At 36.9% G+C, this 12,389-nt stretch overlaps 1 protein-coding gene across 1 annotated transcript in view; it reads left to right on the forward strand.

Moving 5' to 3' along the window:
- Nucleotides 1–12,389, forward strand: part of Ccdc73 (coiled-coil domain containing 73) — a 132,794-nt gene that overhangs the window by 20,259 nt on the left and 100,146 nt on the right. Inside the window, exon 2 of the mRNA XM_046467528.2 lies at nucleotides 9,096–9,167. Coding sequence (XP_046323484.1) covers nucleotides 9,096–9,167 — 72 coding nt within the window. The remainder of the gene's footprint in view (nucleotides 1–9,095; nucleotides 9,168–12,389) is intronic.

Below are 12,389 nucleotides of genomic sequence, written 5' to 3' on the forward strand. Positions count from 1 at the left end.
CTTCAGATAGAGCCCTAATATCCAGAGTATACAAAGAACTCAAAAAATTAGACAATAAGAGAACAAACAACCCAATCAACAAATGGGCGAAGGACCTGAACAGACACTTCTCAGAGGAGGACATACAGTCAATCAACAAGTACATGAAAAAATGCTCACCATCTCTAGCTGTCAGAGAAATGCAAATCAAAACCACCCTAAGATACCATCTTACTCCAGTAAGATTGGCAGGCATTAGGAAGTCAAACAACAACAAGTGCTGGCGAGGATGTGGGGAAAAGGGTACACTTGTACATTGCTGGTGGGACTGCAGGTTGGTGCAGCCAATTTGGAAAGCAGTATGGAGATTTCTTGGAAAGCTGGGAATGGAGCCACCATTTGACCCAGCTATTCCCCTTCTCGGTCTATTCCCTAAAGACCTAAAAAGAGCATGCTACAGGGACACTGCTACATCGATGTTCATAGCAGCACAGTTCACAATAGCAAGACTGTGGAACCAACCTAGATGCCCTTCAATAGACGAATGGATAAAAAAAATGTGGCATTTATACACAATGGAGTATTACTCTGCATTAAAAAATGACAAAATCATAGAATTTACAGGGAAATGGATGGCATTAGAGCAGATTATGCTAAGTGAAGCTAGCCAATCCCTAAGAAACAAATGCCAAATGTCTTCTTTGATATAAGGAGAGTAACTAAGAACAGAGTAGGGACGAAGAGCAGGAGAAGAAGATTAACATTTAGCAGGGATGAGAGGTGGGAGGGAAAGGGAGAGAGAAGGGAAATTGCATGGTAATGGAAGGAGACCCTCAGGGTTATACAGTGGAGGAGGTAGAGAGAGAGGAGGGGAGGGGAAGGGAGAGGTGGGGAGGGGGGAGGGTGGAGGATGGGAAAGGCAGCGGAGCACAACAGACACTAGTATGGCAATTTGTAAATCAATGGATGTGTAACTGATGTGATTCTGCAATCTGTGTATGGGGTGAAGGTGGGAGTTCATAACCCACTTGAATCAAAGTGTGGAATATGATATGTCAAGAAATTTGTAATGTTTTGAACAACCCACAATAAAAAATTAAAAAAAAAAAAGAAAAGAAATAATACGAGAAAACTTCCCAGACTTGAAGAATGAGACAGAATCCCAAATTCTAGAATCCTACAGGACGCCGAATGTGCAAAATCATAAGAGATCCACACCTAGACACATTATAATGAAGATGCCCAACATACAGAATAAGGAGAGAATTTTAAAAGCTACAAGAGAAAGGAAGCAGATCACATTTAGGGGTAAGCCAATCAGGATAAGAGCTGATCTTTCAACACAGACTCTGAAAGCTAGAAGATCCTGGAATAACATATTTCAAACACTGAAATAAAATGGGTTCCAACCAAGAATTGTGTATCCAGCGAAATTAAGGTTCAGGATGGAAGATGAAATTAAAACCTTCCATGATAAACAAAAGTTTAAAGAATTCGCAGCTAGAAAACCATCTCTTCAAAACATCCTCGCCAAAGCATTACAGGAAGAGGAAATGGAAAATAACAATGAAAACCAACAGTGGGAGGTAGGACAGTAAAGGGGGGGGGGAAATAATCAAAGAGGAAAACAAACCATGTTTAGTAACAGAAATAAACAAATATGGCTGGAAGAACAACCCATATCTCAATAATAACCCTAAATGTTAATGGCTTAAACTCACCAATTAAGAGACACAGGCTAGTAGAATGGATCACAAAACAAGACCCAACAATATGCTGCCTACAGGAGACGCATTTGATAGGAAAAGACATACATAGGCTGAAGGTGAAAGGTTGGGAAAAATCATATCACTCATATGGACTTCGGAATCAAGCAGGAGTGTCCATACTCATATCAAATAAAATAGATTTCAAGCCAAAGTTAATCAAAAGGGATAAAGAGGGACACTACATACTGCTTAAGGGAACCATACACCAACAAGACATAACAATCATAAATATTTATGCCCCAAACAATGGTGCAGCTATGTTTGTCAAACAAACTCTTCTCAAGTTCAAGAGTCTAATAGACCACCACACCATAATCATGGGAGACTTCAACACACCTCTCTCGCCACTGGACAGATCTTCCAAACAAAAGTTGAATAAGGAAACTATAGAACTCAATAACACTATTAATAACCTAGACCTAATTGACATATATAGAGTATACCACCCAACATCAAGCAGTTACACTTTTTTCTCAGCAGCACATGGATCCTTCTCAAAAATAGATCATATATTATGTCACAGGGCAACTCTTAGACAATATAAAGGAGTAGAGATAATACCATGCATCTTATCTGATCATAATGGAATGAAACTGAAAATCAACGATAAAAGAAGGAAGGAAAAAGCATACATCACTTGGAGAATGAACAATAGGTTACTGAATGATCAATGGGTTATAGAAGACATCAAGAAGGAAATTAAAAAATTCTTAGAGATAAATGAAAACACAGACACAACATATCGGAATCTATGGGACACATTGAAAGCAGTTCTAAGAGGAAAATTCATTGCTTGGAGTTCATTCCTTAAAAAGAAAAAACCAACAAATAAATGATCTCATACTTCATCTCAAAATCCTTGAAAAAGAAGAGCAAAACAACAGCAAAAGAAGTAGAAGGCAAGAAATAATTAAAATCAGAGCTGAAATTAATGAAATCGAAACAAAAGAAACAATTGAAAAAATTGACAAAACTAAAAGTTGGTTCTTTGAAAAAATAAACAAAATCGACAGACCCTTAGCGATGCTAGTGAAGAGAAGAAGAGAGAGAACTCAAATTACTAGCATACGGGAGGAAAAAGGCAATATCACAACAGACACTTCAGAAATACAGAAGATAATCAGAAATTATTTTGAATCCTTATACTCCAATAAAATAGAAGATAGTGAAGGCATAGATAAATTTCTTAAGTCATATGATCTGCCCAGATTGAGTCAGGAGGATATAGACAACCTAAACAGATGAATATCAATTGAGGAAATAGAAGAAACCATGAAAAGACTACCAACTAAGAAAAGCCCAGGACCAGATGGGTATACAGCAGAGTTTTACAAAACCTTTAAAGAAGAACTAATACCAATACTTTTCCAGCTATTTCAGGAAATAGAAAAAGAGGGAGAACTTCCAAATTCATTCTATGAGGCCAACATCACCCTGATTCCTAAACCAGACAAAGACACTTCAAAGAAAGAAAACTCAGACCAATATCTCTAATGAACCTAGATGCAAAAATCCTCAATAAAATTCTGGTGAATTAGATATAAAAACATATCAAAAAAATTGTGCACCATGACCAAGTAGGATTCATCCCTGGGATGCAAGGCTGGTTCAATATACGGAAATCAATAAATGTTATTCACCACATCAATAGACTTAAAAATAAGAACCAAATGATCATCTCGATAGATGCAGAAAAAGCATTCGACAAAGTACAGCATCCCTTTATGTTCAAAACTCTAGAAAAACTAGGGATAACAGGAACATACCTCAATATTGTAAAAGCAATCTATGCTAAGCCTCAGGCTAGCATCATTCTGAATGGAGAAAAATTGAAGGCATTCCCTCTAAAATCTGGAACAAGACAGGGATGCCCTCTCTCACCACTTCTGTTCAACATAGTCTCGAAACACTGGCCAGAGCAATTAGACAGACGAAAGAAATTAAAGGCATAAAAATAGGAAAAGAAGAACTTAAATTATCACTATTTGCAGGTGACATGATTCTATACCTAGCAGACCCAAAAGGCTCTACAAAGAAACTATTAGAGCTAATAAATGAATTCAGCAAAGTGGCAGGCTATAAAATCAACACGCATAAATCAAAGGCATTCCTGTATATCAGCGACAAATCCTCTGAAATGGAAATGAGGACAACCACTCCATTCACAATATCGTCAAAGAAAATAAAATACTTGGGAATCAACCTAACAAAAGAGGTGAAAGACTTATACAATGAAAACTACAGAACCCTAAAGAGAGAAATAAAAGAAGATCTTATAAGATGGAAAAATGTACCCTGTTCATGGATAGGCAGAACTAACATCATCAAAATGGTGATATTACCAAAAGTTCTCTATAGGTTTAATGCAATGCCAATCAAAATCCCAACAGCATTTCTTGTAAAAATAGATAAAGCAATTATGAAATTCATATGGAAAAATAAAAGACCCAGAATAGCAAAAGCAACTCTAACTGTGAATCAGGTGGTATAGCGATACCAGACCTCAAACTATACTACAGAGCAATAGTAACAAAAACAGCATGGTACTGGTACCAAAACAGGCAGGTGGACCAATGGTACAGAATAGAGGACACAGAAACCAATCCACAAAACTACAAATATCTTATATTTGATAAAGGTGCTAAAAGCATGCAATGGAGGAAGGATAGCATCTTCAACAAATGGTGCTGGTAAAACTGGAAATCCATATGCAACAAAATGAAACTGAATCCCTTTCTCTCGCCATGCACAAAAGTTAACTCAAAATGGATCCAAGAGCTTGATATCAAATCAGAGACACGTCGTCTGATAGAAGAAAAAGTTGGCTACGATCTACATACTGTTGGGTCGTGCTCCAAATTCCTCAACAGGACACCCATAGCACAAGAGTTAATAACTAGAATCAACAAATGGGACTTACTCAAACTAAAAAGTTTTTTCTCAGCAAAAGAAACAATATGAGAGGTAAATAGGGAGCCTACACCCTGGGAACAAATCTTTACTCCTCACACTTCAGATAGAGCCCTAATATCCAGAGTATACAAAGAACTCAAAAAATTAGACAATAAGAGAACAAACAACCCAATCAACAAATGGGCCAAGGACCTGAACAGACACTTCTCAGAGGAGGACATACAGTCAATCAACAAGTACATGAAAAAATGCTCACCATCTCTAGCAGTCAGAGAAATGCAAATCAAAACCACCCTAAGATACCATCTCACTCCAGTAAGATTGGCAGCCATTATGAAGTCAAACAACAACAAGTGCTGGCGAGGATGTGGGGAAAAGGGTACACTTGTACATTGCTGGTGGGACTGCAAATTGGTGCAGCCAATTTGGGAAGCAGTATGGAGATTTCTTGGAAAGCTGGGAATGGAACCACCATTTGACCCAGCTATTCCCCTTCTCGGTCTATTCCCTAAAGACCTAAAAAGAGCATGCTACAGGGACACTGCTACATCGATGTTCATAGCAGCACAGTTCACAATAGTAAGACTGTGGAACCAACCTAGATGCCCTTCAATAGACGAATGGATAAAAAAAATGTGGCAGTTATACACAATGGAGTATTACTCTGCATTAAAAAATGACAAAATCATAGAATTTGCAGGGAAATGGATGGCATTAAAGCAGATTATGCTAAGTGAAGCTAGCCAATCCCTAAAAAATAAATGCCAAATGTCTTCTTTGATATAAGGAGAGTAACTAAGAACAGAGTTGGGAGGAAGAGCATGAGAAGAAGATTAACATTAAACAGGGGTGAGAGGTGGGAGGGAAAAGGAAAGAGAAGGGAAATTGCATGGAAATGGAAGGAGACCCTCATGGTTATACAAAATTACATACAAGAGGAAGTGAGGGGAAAGGGGAAAAAAAAAAACAAGGGAGAGAAATGAATTACAGTAGATGTGGTAGACAGAGAAGATGGGAGGGGAGTGGATGGGGGATAGTAGAGGATAGGAAAGGCAGCAGAATACAACAGACACTAGTATAGCAATATGTGAAACAGTGGATGTGTAACCGATGTGATGCTGCAATCTGTATATGGGGTAAAAATGGGAGTTCGTAACCCACTTGAATCAAAGTGTGAAATATGATTTGTCAAGAACTATGTAACATTTTGAACAACCAACAATAAAAATTACAGAAAAAAAAAAAAAGGAAGAGTGCTCGCCTCCCATGCACAAGGCCCCGGGTTAGATCCCCAGCACCACAAAAATAAAATAAAATAAAGAAAAAAAAAAGTATGATATGTCAAATATGTTCTACTGTCACGTATAAATAAAAACAAATTAAATAAAACAAGTTCATTGCTGGTTCTGTTGTATTATGTATTTCAAGAACAAGTTACTAAATTGTTTCTAAGGGTCTGAAATGGAATAAAATATGGCTTCGTATTAGAAAAAAAAAAAAAAGGTATGTTCCATAAACCCAGAACGTTCCCCCATGCCTCTTCTTAGGCAAATTCCACTTCCTATCCCCAAGAGGCAATCATTCTTTTGATAATTTTTTCACACTCAGTTTTGATTGTCTTGAAATTCCATGTAAGTGGTGGTTTTTGAAATATTGGTCTATTTCTGTGAGTTGTCAAATTTATTAGTAATTCTGTTTTAGCATTCTGTTACCTACTTTTTTTCATTGATTTAAAAAAAATAAATGACAGCGGAATGCATTACAATTCTTATTACACATATACAGCACAATTTTTCATATCTCTGTTTGTATATAAAGTATGTTGTGGCTGGGGATGTGACTCAAGCGGTAGCGCGCTCACCTGGCATGCGCGGGGCATTAGGTTCCATCCTCAGCACCACATAAAAATAAAATAAAGATGTTGTGTCCACCAAAAACTAAAAAATAAATATTAAAAAATTCTCTCTCTCTCTCTCTCTCTAAAAAAAATATATATATATATATATATGTTGACACCAATTCATGTCTTTGTACTTTGGATAATGATGTCTATCATATTCCACCATCCTTGCTAACCCCCTGCCCCCTCCCTTTCCCTCCCACCCCTCTGCCCTATCTATTCCTCCCATGCTCCTCCTCCCTACCCCACTATGAATCATCCTCCTTAAATCAGAGGAAACACTTGGCATTTGCTTTTTTGAGATTGGCTAACTTCACTTAGCATTATCTTCTCCAATGTCATCCATTTACCTGCAAATGCCATGATTTCATTCCCTTTTATTGCTGAGTAAAATTCCATCTTGTATATATGCCACACATTTTTTATCCTTTCATTCACTGAGGGGCATCTAGGTTGGCTCCACTGTTTAGCTATTATGAATTGTGCTGCTATAAACATTGATGTGGTTGTGTCCCTGGAGTATGCTGTTTTTAAGTCCTTTGGGTATAGACCGAGGAGAGGGAGGGATAGCTGGGTCAAATGGTGGTTCCATTCCCAGATTTCCAAGGAATCTCCATACTGCTTTCCATATTGGCTCTACCAATTTGCAGTCCCACCAGCAATGTATGAGTGTACCTTTTTCCCCACATCCTCACCAACACTTATTGTTGTTTATATGCATAATAGCTGCTATTCTGACTGGAGTGAGATGATATGACTTTAGTATTTTAGTACATCGTTTCTGTTAGTTCCTTGAGCATATTTAGAATAGTTGGTTTAAAGTCTTTGGGTAGTAAGTCCAATGACTTGTCTTCCTTGTGGGGAGGTTCTGTTAACTTTTTCCCCGTGTGTGGGTCATATAAGTTCTTTGCATGTTTAGTGATTTTCTGTTGAAAACTATGTTTTAGATATGCATCAACTCTGAAAAACAATTCTTCCCCCTTTCTAGAATTTTGATTTATATATATATATATATATATATATATATATATATATATATATAGAGAGAGAGAGAGAGAGAGAGAGAGAGAGAGAGTTGTAGATGCACACCTTTATTTATTTATTTATTTATGTGCTGCTGAGGATTGAATGATAGGCAAGTGCTCTGCCACTGAGCTACAGCCCCAGCCCGTCTTATGTTTTGTTTGGTGACTTTTCTGAACTATTGGTAAAGTCTGTAGTCTTTGTGTGTGGCCAGTAAAATTGCTGTTCTGTTAGTTTCATGATCAGGTAATGATGTGACAGAGATTTCCTAAACACCTAGCGCCAAAAGGAAAATAAAACAACAATAAAAACCTACCTAGTCTTTGCATAAGGGCTCTGTGTGTTTGTTGAGGCACATCTTCAACAGTCAACCAGGCAGTTGAGATTTTCATTAGAAGTTTCGGATTTCTCTAGAGCTGTCTTATGTTTATGATGTAGATTAATTCAAGAGTATTACGTTATTTTGAAAAAAAAAACAGAAGGTGTTTCTAAATGACTGCTTCCTACTTGGCTTTGTATGTCTCCATTTGACTTTTGGTTTTCCGTTTAGAGAGAATCTGTCATTGCAGCTACCCCATCTGAATGTTTTTAAATTAATACTTATTAGTGTGGTGGTGGGTGGCAACAGGTGGGAGGAAGGGGACTTTTTTTATATTCTCAGTAAGCCTCACTCTTAGGTAATATGATTTTCAGAATGAAGCCTTCACAAGTGTTCTGATCCTTCCTTTAGCATGCATTTATGCCCCTCTAGTGATACAGATGTTGTTTTCTCAGTCCTCCCAACTGCAGTGGGTTTCCACAGGTGCTCTGAGGTTATGATCTTTATTGGCCTTCCCCTTGTAGATTAAGGCTTTCATTTCTTAAAGGAGATAAGGCAGGCAGGCCTATCTAAGTAGTTTTCAGTAGTGACTGTTTGTTCTCTTTGTTAACTGCTCATGTTTTCCATTTTTTTACTTGGGTGTAGTTTTCATTTCTCTTCCCCTTGTCCTTGTGATCAAGAAATTTGGTGTGTAGAGGAAATAGGAATGATAGCTTGTGACTGCTCTTCTCCTCCATAATCATTATCACAGGAAAAAGCTTTCTCAGGATTCTTCCTAGTCTTCCCTGTAACACCCTAGTGGGTTTCTTCAAGAAAAGCCTATCAGAAGGTACAAGCCTCCCTATTTCAAAGGCCGTCAGGGGATTTATATTCTTACAGTAGCCCACATTCTGCTGTTAGAAATTTATTAAGGACTTTTAGCTAACTTTTCTTACCAGTGCTCAGTGGCTTGTTTCCCAGGTAAGCAAATGATGGGATTGTGCTCCTCCCTGCCGGTGCCTGTCTCTGCTCAGATTTTGGGTTATTTGATTGATCTGTGACCTCAATTTGCTGATGGATTTGTTCAAATAATTTGGAATTTGTCCAACTCTGTTCTAATTGTGTGAGAGGATACCATTTCTGTTTCTCTGAAAAGAGGTAAAATTAAATGTCTGAAAGTTCTAATTTTCGTAACATTTTCTTTTTTACTTAGGAAGCAGAAACTAAATATGAAGAGCAGATTGGTAAAATTATTGTGGAGACACAAGAACTTAAATGGCAAAAGGTGAGTATTTCCCCCCTCAGATTAGCATTTTTAACATCTGTTTAAAATGTATTCTAATCTGTATTGCAGAATTAATTTTTAAATTTCCTAAACATATTCAGGGGTAGTACATTATTTGAAACAAAATCTCAAGAAAATTCCAAGTAAAACTGTTGGTGACAAATGGACTTCCAGAAAATAGGATAAAATTTTTGTTTAGGTTTTTGGTATTATAACATTGAGGATAACTGAAAATTTCTATATATTATTTTATACTTGAGAAACCTACTATAGGAGAATAAGAGTATTTTGAAATCAGTGAAACTTTGGAACTAGTGCCCTATTTTCCCTGGGATGTTTTTACATAATGTAACCAAATAGACAAAAATAACATCAGCTGTGGTTTTTCTCTCTAGCTTTATGATAGTGCTTCTTATGCCTTTCCCTCCATGTAATCTTAAAGCTAAAAAAGTGAAAGCTTGATGATGATGATCCTTCTCCTTTTCACTTGGCAGAATTGAAACAGGAACTTACAGTTAATATATCAGAATCATAATTCAGATGATAGAGATTAAAACTAACTAAAAATGATTCAAATTGTGAGACTAGACAGACTCAAGATTATATCAGAATATCAAAGAAAAATCAGAGTCAGATTAAATGAGAGACAGGTTTGTAATAGGCCTGAATGTGGCTAGAAAGCACAGGTAAATACTAAGTACAAATCAAAGCTCAAAGCACATTTCAAAATGTAAAGTTATATCTTGTTTCTGATTTTTATTTTTGTTTTGTTTGTTTTGAGATTGGAGGGTCTCACTGTATTTCCAAGCTGGTCTTAAACTCCTGGGCTCAAATGACCCTACTACCCCAGCCTTCTGAGTATCTGGGACTGTTATAGGCGTGTTCCATCACACCTGACTCACATGTATTAGGCAAACGCTCTATTGTTGTGCCACAACCCCAGCCCACACCTGGCTTTATCTTGTTTTTGTATAGGAAGAATCAACAGTATAAAAATCATCAGAATTCCTAATTTAACCAGTGGTTTAATACCATCCAATTTAAAATACCAACAGCATGTTCAGGGAGCTTAAGTTTCCTGAACATGTTGATTCTAAGGTTTATGTAGAAATAAACATACAAGAATGACTGGGAAAGTTTTGAAAAAGAAGAGACCCAGGGCCTTACACATACTTTATAAGCATGTTATAAAGCTATAATAATTAAAATAGCTTGGTTATTAATGTGAATACTTATTCAGTGGAACTAATAGTATACATAAATATAGATACATAAAATAATTTAGTGAATGATAAAGATGGCTTTCAAGTCAATAAGGATGAATAGATTATTCAATAAATAGTATTAGACAAAGACGGTAGAATAGAGGAGGGGTGCAATTTCCAGTTGTTCTATAGCTAGGGATTCAAGCAGTGAGAATTCATACTGCTTCCAGGGGAGGTGGGTACACAGGAAATGAACCAGATCTCAATATCAGAATCATAGAGTTAGAGACAAAAGTTGGGACTCTTTTTGTCCCAGTATGGCATACGCATATCAAAATTATTCTTGTCAATAAGTTTGACCACCTCAGTGGTGAAAATCCCTCCACTTTTCATTAAGATTTATTTTATTTCACTTTAAAAATTTACATATTTTAAAATTTTTCCTTCATTTTTCTATCAAATGTGAGTGTAAATGTGTGTATGTGTGGGTATATGTGTTCTTGCTGTGTTGTTTGGCTCATGAACACACATACATATATATGTTCATTTTTTTCTCTTCATTTTTATCTTTTTTTCCTTCTTTCTTTGCTGTGACCCATGCAGCATCCATAAAGGAATCTTGAGTAGGGGTGACTGGAGATGAAGAAAAACACAAAGAAAACACAAAGACATTTTTAAGCAAAGCTGGGGCCAGGTGAGACACTTCTCTTTGATGGAGGAACAGTGACCCAGAACTAGCTCCACAAGTTTATTGTATAGGGTCTCATAATCAGAAAGTTAAAGTATAGGGGCATTGTGAATTGTTCAAGGCTTGTGAGTTGTCAGAGGCTCTTTGTGTACTAAAAAGTTACAGAGCTTCATTTTTTGCAGCTATCCTACTATTAACATGGTAGGAACATTCTGCCGCACCCAGGAATGTTTCCCAGGCTTGGCTTTTGCTGATGCTATAGGATCAGCTGATGACCAGCTGATGACTGGGGGCTCATCTACTCTCCACATTTCTCCTCTTCTTCCTCTTCCTCCTTCTTCTCCTTTTCCTCCTCCTCTCAGACCCAGGGCCTTACACCTGCTAGGCAAGTGCTCTGTCGCTGAGTTACACCCCCAGATTTTTTAGATTTTTTTTTGTAGTTGTAAATGGACAGAATGCCTTTATTTTATTTTATATGGTGCTAAGGATTGAACCCAGTGCCTTGCACATGCTAGGCAAATGCTCTGCCACTGAGCTACAGCCCTAGCCTGAGCTTTTCTTTAAAATAAAAAATCTTAAAACTTTTTCTTTTCTCAACTATTTGTTATTTTGACTTGTTTTGACTTTAGAGGAGTAGGGGTTTTATTTTTGTTTGTTTATGTGTTTTGGATTGACTTTTTGTTTTGGCCCTTTTTTTTTCATATTACTCCTTCTCTCCTCTCTTTCCCCTTCAATAGCCAAATTAGCTAATTCTTTATCTTGTTATTTATTCTTTTTCTTTTATTTTTTACTCCCCGCTTTTTATAGCCATTACTTGTTACCTGTCCCTGTTGTATCTCTTTGTATCTTTTGAATATTTTAAACTTTATTTTACCTTCATATACTATTTTATTTTCTCTTAATTAACTGTAATTTTGCTATATTTAAGAACAATTTAGTTTATATAATTACTACCCTCAGTTTTCATGTTGTTGCAGTTGTTAGTACCGGGGAGGGCATAGTTGACACCTGCTCTGTACTTTAATACTAGATCTAGTTCACAGTTATTTGTTGTTTTTGCTGTTATTAAATAGTAACCCCACCATTTCTTTTGGTAATTAATGGTGTATATCCCGTAGAAAGCATCAGAGGACAGTTATTCTAATGCTGATGTTGATCACTACTGTGTTTGCTATTGCTTGTTTTCCCCTTTTCTGAGAGGGGCTGGGAAGCATCTGGTATACTACAAGTCTACACCATAGAGACTCACCCTTGGAATCCACTCCTCCAGCAAAATCAGAGAAAGATTTCAAAAAGATGGCTTAGAAAAACCCACAGTGAGAGCTGAAT

Source organism: Marmota monax, unplaced genomic scaffold (genome assembly GCF_021218885.2).
Source record: "Marmota monax isolate L192 unplaced genomic scaffold, Marmota_monax_Labrador192_F-V1.1 WCK01_AAM20220418_F8-fsc00135, whole genome shotgun sequence".
NCBI classification, from domain to species: Eukaryota; Metazoa; Chordata; class Mammalia; order Rodentia; family Sciuridae; genus Marmota; species Marmota monax.